We start from the raw sequence: 22,062 nt of genomic DNA on the forward strand, positions 1-22,062 counted from the left end.
TGTGACCAGGTAGTAGTACATTCCTTGAGGAAAGTTTATTTTTCAGAAGTTAAATCTACTTTTTGCAGGGCAAATTTTCTTCTACTCTCTCCTTGTAGTCCCTCAGAAGAATGAGCAAAACTCTGCATGCATATCTGCAACGCACTGTTGAACAGCCATGGGTTTAGAAATAGACTGTAAAATCTGTGGAGCAGAAATCTTGTCTCTCCTAATAGTCTGTGTAGTCTCTGACATACTGAAGCCAACTCTTGACTAGCAGCTTTAGCAATCCACATACTATAACTCCTTCTTAGTTACAGAAAAAAAACACAAAGACCAAAGCAGACAGTCAATTAGGATTCCTCTTTTACTAAAATTACATCAAATTATCAATTTACTCATACATTATCCAGTTTAGCATTTCAGAGGCCAGGAATGGGAATTAAACTTGCTTCTCAAACATTTCATAATACCAGACTATTGAGAAATTACCCTGCTGTTAGGCAGATTTACAAAGGGATGCATCAGTGAAGCCTTCTGGGAGAAGGAGACTAAGAATTTGAGGAGTTTCTGTGGGAGTCCCTTATGTGACAGAAGCATCATTTCAGGCTTTTCTATGTGCAGTGCTGCCAGTACCTGACAAAATGTGTCCCCAGTCCTTTCCGTGGTCCTTAGCCAACACAAACAACAGTCTAAAGTAATAACAATAATAGCAGTCAGAAGGCAAATGGTGAAATAGCAGATGTGTTCTGTGAAAAATTTGACAGAAAATGATAGTTTTGCAAGGCAGAGCATCAGAGCTGTCCTGGGAAACGGCAATGTCAGTGTGGGAATGGAAGATGTATGGAAACAAACTGTAGAGATTAAGAGACTAATGACAGTGTAATGAGTTTGCTTGTTTCTCAGAGGACAGAAGACACTGTTATTAAAACCACTGTACTCCTCAAAGTATGTTCAGTACTTCTGACCTTACCATACTAACCTAGCAGGGTATTTTCTTAGGGATGGTGACAAATACTGCTGAAAACCTAGTTCAACGTTGGATTATTGTAACTGAGATATACGGTTGAGTTACATAGGAGCTAATATCTGGAAATGAGATCCAAAGTCTGTCCTATCTAATCTCTCATTTCCAACAGTAGACAGAACAAAATGCTTCTCAGAAAGGGACAAAAACTCTGCAATAGAAAAGCCTGCCACTTAGTAAAGATGTCATTCTTGGAGACAGAGGCTTAAAGACCTGAGGCTTTTGTAGTAGTAAAATGTAGCAGTAAAATGTAGCTCTAAATTTTGGTCATAGTTTGTTAAAAAGTTTCAAACATTTGTTGACTTCCAGGGTTTTTGTTACCATTTCACAGTTTCATGGTCCTGAGAGGGCAGTATCTTAAGTGCTGTATTATATGTGATATAAAATGGATTGGATGATTCCCTTTTGCAGGTTCTGATTATTTCTTCCTCTTAGTATTCCCTTGTATTACAAATCAGTTGCAAAATACTTTTTAAGAACAAAAAAAACCCAAAAAAGTTGTTTTCTGAGCCTGGTTGCACTTCAGATTTGTGTTTTTCAATTGTAATGAGCTGTTTTTATTAAATGCCTCAAGCACGGATGAGGACAGAGACCAGCTGGAAAGTGTTATTTGACTGGGAAATATATGAATTAACCAAATGACATTAAACCTGAAAAAATTAAGCTAATAGAATACATTAAAATAAAAAAATAATTAAAGCATAGGCTCTGTAAGTAGGGAATAGAATCAAGAGATCCAGAAGTAGTGGACAGACGAGGGAGTTTTGGAGGGGTAATAAAAACTTGCCATGCTTCAGGGTCTCAGGATACCCTGTAAAGTACAGGGAATACCCACAGACTGTAGCACTATCACAAGGGGATCAATGCTGTTTTATGAACTCCTCCAGTTATAGCTAAAGAAAGTTTATTTGTTTCTTGTTGAAAAAATACAACAACTTAGTGCATGGGGGCCTTAGTAAAGCAGCATAAGAAATCTCTCCATTCTCTGTGTTCAGTAGCTCTGGGCATCAATTGGTCAAATGTGCTAAGAGTAGCAGCATCAGAGTTGCATTTTGGAAATATGGTTAAGGTAAGGCAGTGTTCTCCTTTTTCCTCTGAATTTATCCACTCTGGAAAATCATATAGTATATTCTTCCAAGATTAATCCTGTTGAAATGGTGGCATCTGGACCCTGAAGTAAAAATTTGGCTTCGTGTTTCTCCCTGTACCCATTCCAGAGCATAGCTCCTACTAACTTACTAAGCAGAGCAATATTTTGATGTGTGGGACTTAATAAATTTACACCTGCAGCCACAATCTTGTTGATAGAGTCAACATAACCTGAGGCCAACAGCGGTAGGGAAATGAAGTGAGCTTGGGTAACCATTTGTACTCTTATATTTGTTTTGGTCTGATGAACAAACTATTAAAGAGCATGAGTGCATCCAGTAAAGTGTCTAGGTTGGGACTATGCTCACTACCACTCATTTTTGTTGGAAAAGGAACTATTCTGAATTACTTCCTGAAATTCATTAGCCAATGAAGTTGGAATTATTTTATTCTCTCTATTATTGTCAGTCTATGCCATTAGTATGGCATGTCTTTCTGTCTCTTCTTTCCATCACAGTAAATTCATCTCCTTGGCCCAGCAAAGAATACAGTATTAGATATAGATAATTAAGATACTGACCTTAGAGCAAAACCAGAATTGAGTCATGGCACCACAACACAGAGACGGTTTTTGTTACTAGTCGAGAGCATGCAAATCACTCAAAGTTTATCAGGTTAAGTTTGAAATACTTAAAACTCTTTTCTGTTTTATGGTTATGTGTACCATGTGTAACTCTCTTTCTGTAAGATATCTTTCTATACAGACACAGTTACAACTTATCTTGAATTTGCACAGGTAACATGTGACTTCTCAGTTTCTAATATGAGTTTATGATTAATCTAACTCTAATCTATACTTTTTCTTGCAAATAAGCAAGCAAATGATCTCTGGATGTCCAGTAATCAAGGAATAAGTTTAAAGACTTTAGGAAAAAACACCAATTTTGGTCTAGGTACAAGAAATCTCTGTATTGCTTTAAGAATCAATTATGAAGAGAAAGTTTGGATCACATTTCTTCCTTGAAATTAGCACAGCTTTCTGAGCTCCAGCATAAACCCATTGAATCATAGAATCATAGAATCAACCAGGTTGGAAGGCACCTCCAAGATCATCCAGTCCAACCTAGCACCCAACCCTATCCAATCAACTAGACCATGGCACTAAATGCCTCAGCTGGTCTTTTCTTTAACACCTCCAGGGACAGTGACTCCATAGAGTCAACTGAGAACATACTGGTTTAGGATATAGCTCTAAAATCTTTGGAAATTAATAATAACTCTGTTAAATGTGTTACCTCAAAATAAGGAAAACTTCTATTTCATGCTTTATTTGCTTGACTACACTGTGGATATATCAATGTGTCTGAGGTTCAGTTCAATAGATACAGGTATTCATCTAGCATCTAGCTAATTGGTGGTTAAATAAGCATTGAAAAGCTTGATTGATTTCAATCATTCTTGTTTGTGAAAACTAATAGTTTAGCTGAAGGACGTTAAATGCTTGCTGTGACACTTTGAGTTAAAGAGCTATCAGTGGTGTAAAGCACTCTTTTTTTTTCTAGATCCTTGATTTGAGCTCAGAGTTTCTCTATCACAAAGCCACCACAAATAAACCAAACACGTTTTGGCACAGTTTGTTGTCTCTGCTTAGCAAATGTATGAGACTAAACTGACACTGATCCCTAATCATGTTTAATCCAAGGAGAAGGAATGATTTTACCAGGGCAAGAAAAAGGTCATTGGCAGGATCATGGAGAGAAACTAAATTGGCAGTTAATTTCATAAGCCTGACCTGGGAATAAGTGAAGGGCTCCTATTTTCAGGGTAATTTATGCTAAAGTTCTGCATTTAGGATGTTAGGATATTTAAGAAGGTATTTATGTGTTAAAAGCATGATAAACATGCTATTTGTCTGTTAGAACTTTGATTTAACTTTTTTAATCCAAGGCCTTATTTTTTTAATGGTAATTACATAATTAACAACAGATTTTTTTCCTTTTTTTGTTATTAAATGCTAGTGACCTGGTTAATAATTACAAGGGATATCAGCAACTTGAGAGGGAATAAAATGCTTTGGGATTCTACAGCTGTTGCTAGGTATGTTCACCAGTTTCTGTGGGTTTGCAACCACCTTCTTTTTTTTTTCTTTCATTTTTTTTGAGAGGGCTTTTCCTTTCCTACTTGCTGTGTGAAAAACTCACACAAAAGAATATTTACGAGGGCCATGATACTGCAAAGATTCATGCTGTAGCCTTCACTTTCTGTGCTTTGGATTGTCCCACTGACCCAGACTGACTCATAACATTGCTGCATATGCAATAAAGGACTTGAAGGAATGGGATCAGACCACAAAAATTATGAGGAGAGGCTGAGGGAGCTGGGGGTGTTTAGCCTGGAGAAGAGGAGGCTAAGGGCAGACCTCATTGCTGTCTACAGCTACCTGAAGGGAGGTTGTAGCCAGGTGGGCATCAGTCTCTTCTGCCAGGCAACCAGCAACAGAACAAGAGGACACAGTCTCAAGTTGAGCCGGGGGAAGTATAGGCTGGATGTTAGGAGGAAGTTCTTCCCAGAGAGAGTGATTGGCATTGGAATGGGCTGCCCAGGGAGGTGGTGGAGTTGCTGTCCCTGGAGGTGTTCAAGCAAAGCCTGGCTGAGGCACTTAGTGCCATGGTCTAGTTGATTGGATAGGGCTGGGTGCTAGGTTGGACTGGATGATCTTGGAGGTCTCTTCCAGCCTGGTTGATTCTATGACTCTATGATTCTATGTGTGCCGTCTTATGTCCTCCAAGCCTTTTAAGTTGACTTCCTAAAGCCAGTTTAGAGAAAGATCTGAATTTCAACAAACACAATTTTCTCACAGAGGTACATCTTGACTTGTGCTTCTAACCTTACATCTGGTTTAGATGTATTCTTTGGTGTATAGCTTTGTAGATTTTTCTTATTTGCTCCCTGCAAAATGTAACATTCAAGGTAGCAGGGGGCAGTTCTAAAGGGGTGTGATCAGACTGAGTCTGTAAATTTCATTCTTGTTATAGAAATATATTTTTCAACAACTAATGAATAGCCACTATGTTTACACAATGCTTTTCATTTCAGGTATTTTTAAGACAATCTACAAAAAAGTTGTCATAGCAGCCTAAAGTGTGTTTTTAAAATGAGGAAAGTGAGACACACAGATTTTGTAATTTGCACAGGGTCTCAGAGGACTTCTCTGATAGTTAAGAAAAATTCCAGGCCTCCTGACCTTTCATCCCACATTCAGTCTTACCTTTCACGTGTAATAGTCTCTTCCAACCTGGTTGATTCTATGATTCAGAATACTGATTTCACTCTCTTGTCTTTCTTAAACCTTAGATATTTTTCTCTTCAATGAGTAGAGAGATGCCAGGGTGAATGCCAAGCTGGTTTCAGGTACCCGTTCATTGTAACTTCAGCATGGACTCCAGGGTCATAACTCCAATACAGCTTCTTGACAGCCCATCCTTGCATTTTGAGCCAGGGTCCTGCAGACTCCTGAATATACCATGTCTCATTCTGCAGACTTCAGTGAGACAGCTTCATCACTCATGAAATTCAGCACATAGTCTCTAGTTTGCATTTTAAATTGTACTTGAAATCATGATAATCAATAACCAGGACTTTTGTAATGATGCTGGGAATCTATAGATCTTAAGCTAAAGCAAGTGTTAGCAAGTGTTTAAAGTCTTTCCAGAGACTGTGACACCAGATAGCAAGCACTGACAAGATGAAGTCACAAGATGACCTTCATCTGTATAGCCTGGTGAAAGATTTCAGAGAGCATTCGTTTTGCACATCTCAACTTCTGGTTGTGCTGAGTTCACAGCCTCGTTTTCAAAGCTGCCAAAGTGCTCATGCTAACAGTCTCTGAGAGGCGCTTGTGATAGCTTTCAAATTACACACAAAAAGCAAGTGAATTCTTCTGAGTTATTTCCTTTGAAAAGGCAGCTCAATAGTCATGAAATAAGGAAACCAAACAACATTCTTCTTTTTTCTCTTTTTTCTTTGTAAGAGGAAGGAATTAAGCATTCAAAAAATGCCAAGGTTAATAGAGTATAGCATTAGGAAACAGCAGAAAGATTTCTCCCTGAACTTGTGACTTGGCTCTTGAGAAAAACAGCTTTTCTGAAGAAGCCTGGGTTGACATTACACAGCAGCAAGAGAGGAGTTTACTGTGCCTGCTCTATAATGGTGTCTCTTCCATATAGCTTTCTATTGCCCCTAAACATCACAGAATCACAGAATCAACCAGGTTGGAAGAGACCTCCAAGATCATCCAGTCCAACCTAGCACCCAGCCCTATCCAGTCAACTAGACATGGTGTAATCTGAATTTGCTAGAAGCTTTAGGTTTAGGATATTTTGATACTAATAAAGATTTTCACAGCATCTCCTGTTATGTTCTTGTAGCAAAGACTGGAAATATGACCTGAAGCAACTGCTAGACAGGTGTGTGACTGTTTGGAAAATGGGATTCAGGAGGATTTTTTACATCAGAAGTAGCTAGTGGGGTTTTGCAACAAGCTTATCTTCACTCCATTACTGCTCAGTAGCTGTGCTGAGGATGTGACTGATGGGATACAGTGTGTCTTTAATGAGTTTGCAGATTGTACCACACTAGAGTATACTGCAGATACGCTGGAGAGGGACAGGATCAACATGGTCTTCACAAGTGGGGAGAAGTGGTTGGGAGGCAAGGAGAAGAGAATGCTGTCATTTCTTCTAAGGAGACAAGCTTTTTCTGAATGTAAATGAAGTACAAGGATGGGAAAACACTGGTGAAGCAATAGTTCTGCAGGAAAAAGGCCTGGGAATCGCAAGCTGATGTGGATTCACATGTGATGTTGTGATGCATGATTTTCCTACATATGAAGAAGCCTTTGACACCATCTGCCACAACAAGCTCCTGGCAATGCTGGCAGCTCATGGCTTGGACAGATTCACTTTGATATGGGTCAGTAGCTGACTGGAGAGCCAGGCCCAGAGAGTGGTGGTGAATGGTGCCACATCCAGTTGGCAACCAGTCACTAGTGGTGTTCCACAAAGATCAGTGCTGGGCCCAGTCCTGTTCAATATCTTTACTGATGATATGGACCAGGGGATTGAGCCCAGCATCAATAAGTTTGCAGATGGCAGGAGCAGGTGTTGATCTGTTGAAGGGTAGGAGAGCCCTGCAGAGGGACCTGGACAGGCTGGATGGGTGGGCAGAGGCCACTGGGATGAGGTTTAACAAGGCCAAGTGCAGGGTTCTACACTTTGGCCACAACAACCCCAAGCAGCAGTACAGGCTGGGGACAGAGTGGCTGGAGAGCAGCCAGGAAGAAAAGGACCTGGGGGTACTGATAGATAGTAGCTGAAGATGAGCCAGCAGTGTGCCCAGGTGGCCAAGAGAGCCAATGGCATCCTGGCCTGCATCAGGAACAGTGTGGCCAGTAGGACGAGGGAGGTTATTCTTCCCCTGTACCCAGCACTGATTAGGCCACACCATGAGTACTGTGTCCAGTTCTGGGCTCCTCAATTCAAGAGAGATGTTGAGGTGCTGGAGCATGTCCAAAGAAGGGCAACAAAGCTGTTGAGAGGCCTGGAACACAGCCCTGTGAGGAGAATAGGGGGTTGTTTAGCCTGGAGAAGAGGAGGCTCAGGGGTGACCTCATTGCTGTCGACAACTACCTGAAGGGAGGTTGTAGCCAGCTGGGGGTTGCTCTCTTCTCCCAGGCAACCAGCAACAGAAGAAGGGGACACAGTCTCAAGTTGTGCCAGGGAGGTCTACGCTGGATATTAGGAGGAAGTTTTTCACAGAGATTGGCATTGGAATGGGCTGCCCAGGGAGGTGGTTGAGGCACCATCCCTGGAGGTGTTCAAGAAAAGCCTGGCTGAGGCACTTAGTGCCATGGTCTAGTTGATTGGACAGGGCTGGGTGCTAGGTTGGACTGGATGATCTATTCCAATCTGGTTGAGTCTATGATGCTACGTTTCTAAGAGGTACATGGGCTGAAAGAGCTGCAGCTCAACAGTTGAAGAGGGAGGCACTCGCAGCATGAGCTGCAATACTGTGTCAGTAAAATTAGAGAGGTGAGCCACCAAGTATTTGCAGAGGAAACCAAGCAGGAGTGAATGGTAGCAGACCTGGAGGACAGTATCTGAGAGAGGACAGTACCTGAAAGGAGTAATCATTGGAAGTTATTTGACCTTTGTAGATGTTTTCCCTAAGACTAATTGTATCATCTGTATTTTTAGTCAGAGGAGCTCAGGGAAACATTCTTAGAGGTGAATGTGGCAAATACATATGCTTATCAGTTTCCTGTGGCTGTAAGGTTCATAGTTAATTGCATATCACATTAAAAACTACTTCCTTTTATTGTTTTGCATTTTAATGTACTGTACTGTATCATGAAGTTCTGAAGTCCCATGGACATAATGGCAACGCCCCTCTTTAATTGTAGTTCTTCAGCTGTTTTCACTACCCTTTGCAGTTTTGCAGTGTCCCAAGAGATTGTGGCTGTCAGCATATGCAGTTCTTCAGTTGTGGTCGTGTTATGTGAGTTGTATAAGGTACTGCAGAGTTCTGTACTGTCATTATCATCATCCTGCTATTTACAAAGCCACTCAGTTCAAAAGAGATGTTAAGATACTGGAACATGCCTAGAGAAGTGTGACAAAACTGGTGAGGGGCCTATGAGGAGAGGCTGAGGGAGCTGGGGTTGTTTAGCCTGGACAAGAGGAGGCTCAGGGGTGGTCTTATTGCTGTCTACAGCTACCTGAAGGGAGGCTGTAGCCAGGTGAGGGTTGGTCTCTTCTCCCAGGCAACCAGCAACAGAACCAGGGGGCATAGTCTGAAGTTGTGCTGGGGGAGGTATAGGCTGGATATTAGGAGGAAGTTTTTCACAGAGAGAGTGATTGGCATTGGATGGAATGGGCTGCCCAGGGAGGTGGTGGAGTTGCTGACCCTGGAAGTGTTCAAGAAAAGCCTGTCTGAGGCACTTAGTGCCATGGTCTAGTTGATTGGACAGGGCTGGGTGCTAGGTTGGACTGGATGATCTTAGAGGTCTATTCCAACCTCCTTGATTCTATGATTCTATGATAATACCTGATTTTATTGGAATTTTGAGTGAATGTGCACAGTGAACAACAGTCACATTAGCAGTTTCTGGTTTGTGATTCCATTTGTTCAATTAATTTAGAAGGTTAAAATGGGAAAGAATGTTTTGGGTTTTTTTTCTGTGTGTATGTTACTTACCATTTCTTCAGTTTGGATTTCATTTGCTAGTGAGTTGATTTTTGTCTCTCCTGTTTAGCTGCCTCTCACACTTGTCACTGCCTGGTCCTCACTAGCATTGTGTCCTGAGCAAATGCTATCAATAAACTGCTTACTCATTGACCAGATCATTAAGAACTGAGCTACCCACGATTTTAATATGAAGCTGGACAGGAATCAAACTAGCACAGGTATTCATCCCACCACATTTTAGGCACGTAAGATAAGGTCTAAAAGCCTTATCACTGAAAAGACAGTCACCTTGATAGGTGATTCAACCCAACCCAGAAATTACCAATTCAGCAGATGCATCCAGTGATTATTTTGAGGTTTTCCTATTTTTTTGTTTGTGTTTGCAATAGATCCAGACCTTATGCTATGCTATAATGAAAACCAGCTAATCTAATCCTAATCTTTTTTTCATTGCTTCCAGACTATTTCTTAACACATTCATTCTACAGCTGTTTATTTTCAACCAAAGTTTACTGTGTGAAATGTAACAGAGAGTTTTTAGAAGACCAATAATTTTTGCCATCTGGTGGTGTTTATTGAAAGGTTAAAGAAATTATAGATCAATAAAATGCTTGTTTTCTCTTATAAAATCAGACAGTATTTTGTACTCCACAAGCCACAGGACTGGGTGACTGTTGCATGGCAGGATTGTTATCAACTCAGCAGTTCTGTATTTCAGTTCCTTTAAAACTCAAAAGTGTAACTTTTACCCCTGATATATTCTGCATTATCCACTGTTGCTACTTCTTGATACATCATTGCTCAAAGAAAAAATCTTATTGTCAGAAAAAGAATATAAAGAGCAGAAACTTTCTGAATGTATTGAACAAATTGGATGCAAAACCCCATAAAAACCCCAAAAGTTATTTAGCTTCCAAACATCTTCTCTAGCTATTCCCTTAGCCTGTACAAATTCTGTTATAAGCCTCTTGTTTCTGATATACCTAAGGAATATTTTATTGTTTATTTTTAAATATCTTCATGTTTGTTCTTGGAAACCTACTTTTGCTTTTTGTAATTTCCTCTTACTTAACGCCTGCTAAGGTTTAAGTTCCTGTTTATTGGCTTCCCTAGGATCATGTTTCCAAAATTTGAAGGCTTTCTGTTTGATTGAAATAGACTCTTGAACCTTGCCATTCATCCAGTTTATCTTAATCCTGCCTTCCTGGTTCCTTTCTTGCACAAGCCTTCAGAGATGATTCCTTTCAAAGTGGTGTCATTACAGCCTTTGCTGTCTTACAGTTTTACTTGTAGGATCTTTATGACTAATCTGAGTTTACTAAGTGGATGAATTCTGCTTCATTTCTAATTTTTTTTAACTGCAAAAAGCAACTCAGAAATAGGAACAGAACTCAGAGAGAACAAGAGGTAGGACAGAGAAAACATTAAGATGGGAGAAGGCGAACAGAGAAGTACTTATTGTTCCCACTTTTGCTGTTTGGCTGAACTGGAGGTACAGAGCTGCCTGCAGAATCCCAGTAATGTTGGATGAACTGGTGTATGTCAGGTTCTGCACTGATGGCCACCAGTATTTTCATCCCTTCCTACTATCCACTGCTGATTCTGCAAGGCAGTGAGAGAAGTTCTGACTGTGGATAGGCTACCCACCATGTCAGAACCTTTTTCTGGATGGGGAGGTAAAAGCCTCGGCGTACTAAAATCTTCATGGGCCAATGAGTAGCTTTTGACACAGATACCCTGCCAAGTCCAGGCTTTTGGACTGTGTACTAACAATTCATAACAATCCACATTCATCACCTGAAGGACCAGCACCTAGGGTAGCAACAGCTGCTCTCTGTGTTCTGCTTTCCCTTCTGACACAGAACAGTGCTTTTGACAAGCAGAGAGCTTTGTTTTTGGGCAGGCGTTTTGAGCATTAAAGTCATCCTTGTCACATTAGAACCAACCTGAAATTAATTAAATGCCTATGGAATTCCTCGCTGGCTTTCATACCTCTCATTTAAAGTGTTGCTAGATAGTTTTTGAAGGTACATTCTAAGATGCGTATCTCTTAAAGCAAAGGTGTATCATGCATGAGTGTTTGGAGCTGAACTGAGAAAAAGAACGATGTCAGGGCTGTAGGTGGGCAAACTTTGGCTAGCTGCACCACAGGAGCAGATGGCTGTGCTGCTAGACACAAAACTGAACAGAGACTCCTTTGCCCAGTACAGTAAAGATGGGAATAGCAAATTTGCTGGATTGTCTATATGATATTACATCTACAACCCTTTTGTCTCATCTGGGAAAGGAAGGACTTACACTCAACATAGGTGTATATGTCTGTCTGTGTGTGTGTGTCCAATGTTTAATTGAAAAAGACAGAGCTCTGCAGGCATAGCTGAATTGCATTTTTCTCTGTCTGGCTTAGAAGTAGATAGCACTTTCTAGGATTTACCTTTTTGTCAACTCAAGAACTGTTTTTGTCTTTTAACATTTGATCTCTGGAACCATCAGTCATCTCTCTCGTGGCATCCTGTTTCCTTAAGGCTCTGCTGGAATTCAGCCAACTCCATGGTTTGGTCACCACCAAAGACCTATGTGATTGCCATTTCCTTCCTATCACACATTATGAGACTATATTATTCCTGTCTCAGAGCATTACCAGATCCAACACTGTCATTAGCTATTTGTGCACAAAACTGCATAGGTTCAGCTTTCAGTCTTTCCCTTTTCTCCTGTTCTTCAGGGGAGAATTTAGTATTTTTAAATACATTCAATCATTTTAGGACCCGAAAACTGAAATGGTTTGAGGTAATTTAGCCACTCAGAGTCTTAACATTTGTTTTACAAAGCGGTGAGGAAGAGGAAGAATGCTGCGTTTTATCCCCACTTACAAGTTATGCATGTCTCTGTAATTCAACAAGCACAGAGCCCTCAAATTGTGACTACAGAAGAGGCATGGTCATTTTATTAGCACATTAAGCTGACTGGGCAGAAAAAAAGGGTAAAAGAAGTGTGACTTCTTTGGATAGTGATATCTGCACGTACAGTGCTAATGTCAGAAGTGGGTAGTCTCTATTAAAACTGGGTAAGTGAGCAGTCTTTGGAAGACCTCTCATTGTCTGCAGCTTTGATGGTCCTGTAGTAGGTCTTGATTCTGCAGGTGAATACATGAGGTTTATTCTAGCAGCAGAACTCTTAGCAGGTGTTTCTTTGTTCAAAGCCAGATTTTGGACTGCGCACTGCAATTTCCTGCTGAGCTGCTGCAGGTTCTGTTGTAACAGAAGCCAGGCTAGATGGACACTGTGATCCTCCTGTGCCAAAATGCTTACAGTTATGAACATTTAGGCATCCAGGCAAACTGACCTACTTTTCAGAAGTGCTTAGTTCCCACAGCTGTCTAACTTACATGGGACCTGTATAACACCTCATAAGATTGAAGTGCTTTTAAGGAGATGCCCAAATATTAGACTCAATCATTTAGGTCTCTGAGACAGTATCTTTCAGACCAACTCACAATAAATTACACTGAGCCATTTTTAATATTTGGCATTCCAGAAAGGTTAAGGCTTAGACATGTGGTGTCCAATCTAGACCTGTCTGGGTAAGTACCATCAATGTTATGCAAGACTCTGATTTTCAGTGATACTCAGTTTTGCCATTATTTTAATTACTATGTTGGATATTTGAATTACTTGCATATTCAAATGCCAATAATTTAACAATCTATTTACTTACAGTGTTTACTGTTTTTAATGTATTGTTCTTTGTATTTAAGAGCCCATTACCTTTACCTTTCTACAAGTACGTAGTGGATATTAGTCACAAAAGTTCCTTCTGTGGTCAGGGAAGACAGAGTCATCACCATGGGCTGGTTCAGAATCCCATAAGATTGATGGGTAGAGTTACAGTCCAAGGTGTTTTTCCCTCTACAATAACTATGAAATTAAATAATGGAAGATGACTTAATTTGGTCTCTATACCTTTTCAAAGATGCAATTAGGTGAGATAAATGTTACCTTTTTTTGCCTGCCAGTGGAATTCTTTTCATTGGGGTTGTCAGGATGAGGACTGCCCTAGCTGCCTTACCTTTTTTTGCAGGGTCAAGCCCATACTGCTTTTTTTTTTTTTTCTGAGAGATTTGGTCTGTTACTGACATTTTGCATTTTTGTTTTTCTGCAGCAAACATCTTGTATATGGCAAGCCAAGAAATGATGAAGGTCGTAGAGAGAGACAGTACAACCATAAAGCAAAATTTAAAGAAGGTAACTGTTTCTCAGATTTTTCACAGGAAGCCCACCTGCATGAGGAAATGTTGCATCCAGTTATATTTCTGTAAACCCAACATTTCAGTAGGTTTGGTACTGCTTATAAGTTAATCTCATTGTGTTGACTTCGGAGATCCCATTACAGGAGTCATTGATCATTAAAATGTCTTTGATCCACAACTTTCTAGATGTAGCATTCACCACTATCAGATGTAGTATCCCATCCAATATGTTTTTCCTTGGTGGAGGAGATACAGTCTTTGTTCTGGCTAAGCCTGAGATGTGGTTTCCAGTTAGGCCAGTAGTTACCTGGATTCTGACCAGACAAGCAGATGGCCAGCCAGGACATGAGTGCAGGCTGATGGGCCAAATCCTCTGACTTTGCTGCTGGACAGGTCAAGCAGAACATGCACCATCTGTGTTGTGTGATTGCAGTTAATATCATGGGATTCTGCAAGCTTGATTTCTCCATGGCAGCAAAGCATAATAGAAGTCAGCAAAATTATTATGGCTCCAAAGTTTCAGCCATTCAGCTGTAGTGTAAGAGAACAACACACAAAATGTGTTCCTCAGAGACTGGAGCTACTGCTACACAAGTAAATGAAGTAGGTTTCAGGGACCTTTCTCCTGCACTGAACTTTCTTGTCTGTATGGATTTATTTTGAAAGAGATCCTGATACAGTTTTGGTCTGGGTTAATAACGTTCTCTCAGTCAATACAGGACTCAGCACAGAGCAGGAACTGTTCCTAATTGGAGTTTTGATGTGGTCACACTGAGAAAACTCACATCTAGTATACTAACACCTATTGGTGTAGCCTTTGTGTAAGTAGGTAATCATTATACTGTATTATTCTACTGTGTCCCCTTACTTCTCTCCATTATTTTTGTATCATCTCTGTCTTTTTGCTGGAAGAATGATTCCAGCACTTTGCACTGGCAGAGATTTTCCTTGGAGAATGGAATTTTCTAGGACAGAGGTCCTAGATCTTCTTATGATTACTTTGGGTCTTGTAAATAGATATGGTACAAAGTTCACTTCATGAATCAGTCTTTCTTTTTATGGCTGGAAATTGTTGTGTTTTTTTTTTACCTATCCCATTTGCCCTCTCTGTACCTTGGTAGGTATGTTTAGATGTTTCAGTTCTCTCTCTTTTAAGGGGTTGAAATAGCAGATGTGAACAAGGAACTCTACACAGCCCGAGGCATCTTTGGGTTTTCACACTTTTGTTGCAGAGCATTCAAGGTTCTCCAGCACTTTGAGGGAAATTGCAGTGAAGAAACTAAATGGCTCATCTTGCAGACTTCAAATATTCTTATTGTTTTAAACAAAACTTTCTATGGGTTGATCCGAAGCCCAGTGAATTCAAGGAAAACAATTGATTTTGCTGACTGAATCACCTCTTTTGTGTCAGATACAGGGTCTGCCTGTTCCCCAAAGGAAAGGGAGCTGTGAGACGAGGATGACCTCAGCATAGGCAGTGCCCTCACCAAGCAGGGTCTAGTCTCATGGCACACAAGCAGGGCAAGGCAGCAAGCAGAGTCCAGTGTCCCTCCAGAGAATCCAGTCAGGAGCAGAAGGGAGCAGGGCCAGAGACAGGGCTATAAAAAAGGCTACAACAAGAGTCCAAAGTCCATCCAGGAGGCATGGCCAAAGACATGATGGAAGGCAAGCCACAAGGTGGGGTCCATCCAGAATCCTACACAGGACAAGCAGTGTACAAGCAGTGTCAGGCTATGACACAGGACCAGCTCCAGGGCCAGGACTGAAGACAGATGTTCTTATAATGTACCTTGAGAGGCAAAGATTAAAGACAAAAGACAGAAATGGAGACCTTGGACCCATAGGCAGGAAATGTGTGTTGGGGTCCCAGGAGAGGCTCTTAGTGCCCTTAAACTGAGGGTAAGGCTGCAGGCTACCATGTAAGGGTACGAAAGTGAAGAGTTAGCAGGACTTCAGGTGCTTCTGGAAATTTTAACGACAAGCATATGTGCTCAAAGTCAAGCACAAAAGCTTCCTTGGACAAGGATGATAGTGGTGACAGTCAGCTGCAGTTCCGCTGACTTCAGGTGGTCTACTCAGATGCTTCACATTACAAAAATGCTTACTTCTTGTACTGAATGAAGGCCCATAGCCAACACTAAGAGTTTGCAGGTGTCCTAGCCTGCTTCATCTGTGCTTTTGTTGACTCTCTCAGTCTAAGCATGGCTTTGGCAGGCAGGAGCTTTTTTAAACCTGTGTTAACTTTCTTTTATTGATTCTTCTATGTCCTCATACTTTTAAAGTGGCAAACATACTCAAGAAAACAAAAAGATGAAATGAGCTTACAAGCAGTTGGCAAACTAAAGATAAAAAGCAGGTCTAAAAATCAAGCTAAATACTTCTCCTTTTTTTCATCTTCTAGTAATTTCTGGGAATGCAAGAATTGAGGGGGGAATGAGTTAGCATTATGTTAAGTTAGAAGTGTATTGACAATAAAAATGAGCTTAACTTATAAAGGTTGGAAGTTTATAAAAACAGGAACTACAGTCCAAGTTGCTATAGAACTGGCAAGCTGTCACTTCAAAAAAATTATGCTGTTTAGTAGTCACTGTGATCATATGCTAAAAGCCAATCTTAACACCTGACTTTGCCAGCTGCTATGGAATAGCAAAGTTATTTCTGGATCTTATTTGCATTCTGTGATCTGAAGAAGAAAGAAGAGGAGACACTAAATTATTCTGCTCTTTCCATGCCCAAGGTTTAACTGTAATTATTACTGTTTGGGGACCAGGAGAAATTCTGTCTCCAGCCCTCAGATTCTTAGTCTAAAAATGTTAATTGCTCAAATTTATGTTGAAAGAATGGGAGCTGGAATATTGTTTGGATAATGAAGTGAGGCATTTTGCTTACAATATACTAAAAGCAGACATTGTGCCCAGTAAATAGCAATGGAAATGTATGAGGAGGATGGAGACCTGCCTTCTAACAGAGAATAACAGAATGATAGAGCATTTAAAATATTGCCTCTGCAGCTATTTGTCTGCATCAAGCAGTATATGAACATAGGCTTCTTACTGCAATGACACAGGGAGTTACAATAAATAACAAAATCCAACAAATAAGGTAGGGGTGCTAATATAAGCTTTGCTCAGCTTTGATGGTTAATTAGCTGATTGTGTCTAAGCCAGCTAAGCTATGTTCTTTCACTGTAATAACACCAACTCCCTTTCCTAGCAGAAACTGGAGGCAAAGATACTATTACGCTAGAGGAAGTTTATTGTAATTCTTGCACAGAAGGAAGTGGGTGTAATTCTGTATTCTTAAAAGATGGATCAGCTTTAAACATCACAGAGCATTTACAAATACAATAAACATTTTAGGGGAGGGAAATTGATTGTGGCAATCACTAGCACATCTGTACTGGGCAAAACTATTGCCATTTAGACTCTGGCTGCACAAGTTAGCTTTTTAAGTCTACATCATTTAGACTTAGCCTCATTGACTCTTCTGTCAAGTAAACCTAGAAAACCTGTTGTAACCAAGATGATACTGCACTAAAGAGTAAACCTAGAGTACTTACAAAGGAAATTTGGTTTAAAAAAATCAGCCTCAGATTTTATATTTACTGGAATATATTTTGTTTATTACTTCAAGTGTATTTCACAGTAGTCCTATTTTTAAGTGTAGGTTCTGTTCCAAAGCCCATCTAAACTGATAAAAAAGCTTCTATGGACTTCAAGAAGCCCTGAATCAGTTTGACAGTGAAATTTCTGTGGTAGTTTATAAGTCCATAAGTTACCTCCTCCAGCAACTGAATATTATGAATCTATTGGTTATCAAGTTAAACCAAGAAGGGTTTATATGATCCTTGTGTTTTGCTTTGCCGGTGGCCTGATGAAGCAGATGCATTGATTGTGGAGGGAACAAGACAGGAAACATCTGAAATGAAGTTGCAAAGATTAAAATAAAAACTTCTGTTTTTTTTTGTGAGGAATAGTGTTGAATCAGATTAGGAAAAGGGATCAGCTGGTCAGGCCACACCTTGAGTACTGTGTCCAGTTCTGGGCCCCTCAATTCAAGAGAGATGATGAGATACTGGAACGTGTCCAGAGAAGGGCGACAAAGCTGATGAGAGGTCTGGAACACAGCCCTGTGAGGAGAGGCTGAGGGAGCTGGAGTTATTTAGCCTACAGAAGAGGAGGCTCAGAGGTGATCTCATTGCTGTCTACAACTACCTGAAGGGAGGTTGTAGGCAGATGAGAGTTGCTCTCTTCTCCCAGGCAACCAGCAACAAACAAGGGGACACAGTCTCAAGTTGTGCCAGGGAGGTATAGGCTGGATGTTAGGAGGAAGTTCTTCACAGAGAGAGTGATTGGCATTGGAATGGGCTGCCCAGGGAGGTGGTGGAGTCACCGTCCCTGGAGGTGTTGAAGAAAAGACTGGATGAGGCACTTAGTGCCATGGTCTAGTTGATTGGATAGGTTTGAGTGATAGGTTGGACTGGATGATCTTGCAGATCTCTTCCAACCTGATTGATTCTGTGACTCTATGGAAGTTTATGGAGACATGAACCTATTTTCACTCAGACTGAGGAAGTATTATGGGTGGCTTATAACCACTCATATATATATATATATATATATATATACATATGGTTAGGTGGAGACTAAGTTCATATTTGGAAAAAAAAAGGGGAAATAAATAAAGGCCATATTTACCCCTTCCTGCTGATGTATTGTAGAATTTAAAGTAATACAAGTTCATATCACACCAATGTATTCCCCAAGAACTTCAAATGATTTAGATGGAAAACTTTTAAAGTGAAGTATTTCCTCTCCACAGAGAAGTGCTAGGTTTTTCTTTTGAAAAGTTGTCTTTGCTAGAGATTTTTTTTTAAGCTAAGCAACCAAGAACTATTTTGACCCCTGAAACAGCTTTTTGATGTTGCCCAGTATTTTCGTTTGAGTCTCTGTACATATGCACAGGGGGTTAGTAATTATTCCCGGTGAGAGGAGCATGATCTGAAGATAAGTGGTTAAAAGAATAATACAAATACTTTGCCTGCCCACAGCCTGAGTGAATTGCTTGCCTACATTTGTGAAAAACCTTCGAAACACTCTTTCTGAATAGGTGCAAAGTGCTCTCTTGAGCCAAGAACACCTCGTTTTTGGCTTGTCTCACATCCTTTTTGGCCTACGCTCCCTGGAGGTGCAGAGTTGAAGTTGGGGAAGTTGCGCATGTGCTTGGGGATTTTAGTGCCTGTGTCATTTAATCACAAGAACAACCTTCTCTTTGAAGCATGCAGAATGCCTAATCAGGGATAAGCAGTTTCTTTCTTCAGTGGAAAAGGATCTCAGTAAGCATTCAAAAAGTTCAATGTACCACAAAATACAGGCCCGTGATATTTGACTTTTTCTGTTGCCATCATTCATGCTGTGTAGTGTTCTAATAAAGAAGTGACAACATGAATTTCCAGGGTTTTGGGGTTGAGTAAAGAAAGCATTATTTCCCTAGCCTTCTCAAGAATACTGAAGTTATCACTCCGCTCATACTACCCCTTAATTAGTCACTTTCCATCTCTGCCACAGAGGCACAGCAGTGAACAAAATCAACATTTATATCATAGAATCAAGCAGGTTGGAAGAGACTTCTAAGGTCATCCAGTCTGACCTGTCACCCAGCCCCATCCAATCAACTAGACCATGGTACTAAGTGCACCATCCAGTCTGTTTTTGAACACCTCCCAGGGACAGTGACTCCACCACCTCCCTGGGCAGCCCATTCCAATGCCAATCACTCTCTCTGGCAACAACTTCCTCCTAACATCCAGCCTATACCTCTCACAGCACAACTTGAGACTATCCCTGCCTTGTTCTGTTGCTGGTTGCCTAGGAGAAGAGACCAACCCCCACCTGGCTGCAACCTCCCTTCAGGTAATTGTAGACAGCAATGAGGCCACCCCTGAGCTCCTCCAGGCTAAACAACCCAAGCTCCCTCAGCCTCTCCTCATAGGGTTTGTGTTCCAGGCCTTTCACCAGCTTCATCACCCTTCTCTGGACACATTCCAGTACCTCAACATCTCTCCTGAACTGAGGAGCCCAGAGCTGGACCCAGTACTCAAGGTGTGGCCTTACCAGTGCTGAGTACAGGGGAAGAATAACCTTCCTCCTCCTACTGGCCACACTGTTCCTAATACAGGCCAGGATGCCATTGGCTCTTATGGCCACTTGAGCACACTGCTTGTTCACTTTCATCCTACTATCCATATGGTGATACTGCTATTACAAGAATGACCTAATTCATGTTGGATCAAGTCCCACTGAATGAAGACAGTGTCAGGATGATATTCAGAAGGAAATATCACTTCCAGTAAATACAACTGGAAGAATCTGGCCTGGTAATAGCATTGATGAAATAGTAGTTTCACATCTGCTTGGTTTTATATTGGTATTTGTACAAACTTGACTTCTGAAATATTCATGTTCTTGACAGATCTAAATATATACCTTTGAAATGCTTTCAAAGTTTTTCTAAAGTAGCACAGATAGTATAAATAAGTTAATCACCCTGATTTGTTGATAAATCCTGTGCATCTTTTTTTAAAACACACTCCTGCTTTGCATCGAGTTTGGCCCTTCATTATCTATGACAAAGTGGAAATAGAATCATAGAATTAACCAGGTTGGAAGAGACTTCTGAGACCATCCAGTCCAACCTATCACCCAGCCCTATCCAGTCAACTAGACCATGGCACTAAGTACAGTACTCAAGGTGTGTACTCAAGAAGTGGCCTTTCTTGATCTCCTGGATCTATGTGCAAAACAGCCAGCAGCATGGCTCATAAACTATAGCAATGTTAAAGAGAAGCCCTTTCCCTTTCATTGATTTCCAGTCAACACTGGCAGAAGTATGAAAACAGAGCCTGCATCTTCCTCTGCCTGTTTGGTAGAACACTGTGCCTAACACACAGAAGAGAAGTAACACATCTTGGATCACATGTGAAGTAGGTACTACATCTGCCCATGCCTCAGGGATTTGTGGCCTAATTTATCTGAAAATAGAAACCTTCCCTATTCCCTTTCCAGACAGAGAAGCTAGTTTTGTTTATTATTTATGTTAGTTTAACAAAACTGGCCATGTTCCTTATGTTAAGTAAAATCACCGCAAATCCATCAACTGTCCACTACACTTGTACTACAACCCCTACAGGTTAGTATTTAAAAATAGCATTGCATACCCTAGATTGTCAACTGCCTCTTCTCAGAACAGTCCAGCAGAAAAAAAATTGGCTTCAGCCCGCCCTTGGAAAGTTGAGAAATCCCAGTTCTGATAAAACAAGCTGAGATGCAAGCTCCAAAGACCTTGCCATGAAACCGATTGATCTCAACCACTGCGGGATCACAAGGGCAGAGAGATGGTATCTCAGAGAACCAGATCCCGAAGCATTTAGGGCTTCCTAGGGCAACGCCAGCTCTTTGAATTCTTCTCAGAAACTGATTAGTAAAGCCAAAGTACAACTGAAGCAAAACCAAAACACAAGTGTCTCCCAAACCAGTCTGTTCCCATGTCGTTTATACTATTCTTTTGGCAGGATAAGGTGGAGACGCTTTCATAATTCCAGAGAAGCTAAGTCATTTTCTATAAACCTTGATTGAAACCAAAATTAATTCTGGGCTAATGGCTTTTAAACTACTTTTTATCCAAGAGCAAAAGAAACTATTTGCTGGTTACTGTTGAGAGATGTCACCCAGAGAGAAGCTGCTGTCTCAACCAGTGAGTGCAAGTGGGAGCAATGCTGATAAAACGTTAAAGTATCAGAGACAAGGATTTCAACAAGGACACTGGCACAGCCTTGCTTGCCATTGCACGTGCGCTGCTAGTTTATATCCACAGAGATCACTCCTTTGCTCTTTGCCATCAGCTGGAGTGGTGCCTGCCCATGTAATAAGATCCTTAAGTTATTACAGTACATATGAAATTCCAGAGAGATGGAGGAAACTCAATTAATATTTTTTAACTTTTTGGATTTGTTCTTCAGTGCTGACCTATGACAGCTGCCGAAGAGGCATAAAAGACATCTCTCTGTAATTTATACTTCTGTGAACTGTCATCCACACTAAAACAAGTGCCAATGGAGTCAACTGCAGGAAATCTTTATTATTTTCTTAGAAACTCTTTCAAATGTAAACATCCTGTTGATATGAATCTCAGATTCTTCTGATGTTTACTTAGCAGCTGCCATCGCTGTGCAGTGTCTGAGCACACATACCATATTACGGGGTACTAAACTGACAGAGCCATAGCCTGCCTCTTCTTTTATTTTACAGAAGCTAATGCTGAAAATACTTCTGAGCAATTTAATGGTTAAACAGTTGAAGAGAACATTGTTGTTATTGTAAAACTATTTGAAACTTAGAAATTGCATAACTATTTCAAACATGGTATTGAAATGACTTGCAAAGTTATCCCACAACACCTTTACTCTGCCCTCATG

The 22,062-nt window shown here is 40.7% G+C and overlaps 1 protein-coding gene across 3 annotated transcripts in view; it reads left to right on the plus strand.

Moving 5' to 3' along the window:
* LDAH (lipid droplet associated hydrolase) overlaps positions 1 to 22,062 on the plus strand; it is a 116,221-nt gene that overhangs the window by 85,447 nt on the left and 8,712 nt on the right. For all 3 annotated transcript variants that reach the window (XM_064146387.1, XM_064146386.1, XM_064146385.1), the window contains one exon: positions 13,502 to 13,584. In XM_064146387.1, the coding sequence (XP_064002457.1) occupies positions 13,502 to 13,584 (83 nt within the window). The remainder of the gene's footprint in view (positions 1 to 13,501; positions 13,585 to 22,062) is intronic.

This window comes from Pogoniulus pusillus, chromosome 7 (genome assembly GCF_015220805.1).
Source record: "Pogoniulus pusillus isolate bPogPus1 chromosome 7, bPogPus1.pri, whole genome shotgun sequence".
Taxonomy (NCBI): Eukaryota; Metazoa; Chordata; class Aves; order Piciformes; family Lybiidae; genus Pogoniulus; species Pogoniulus pusillus.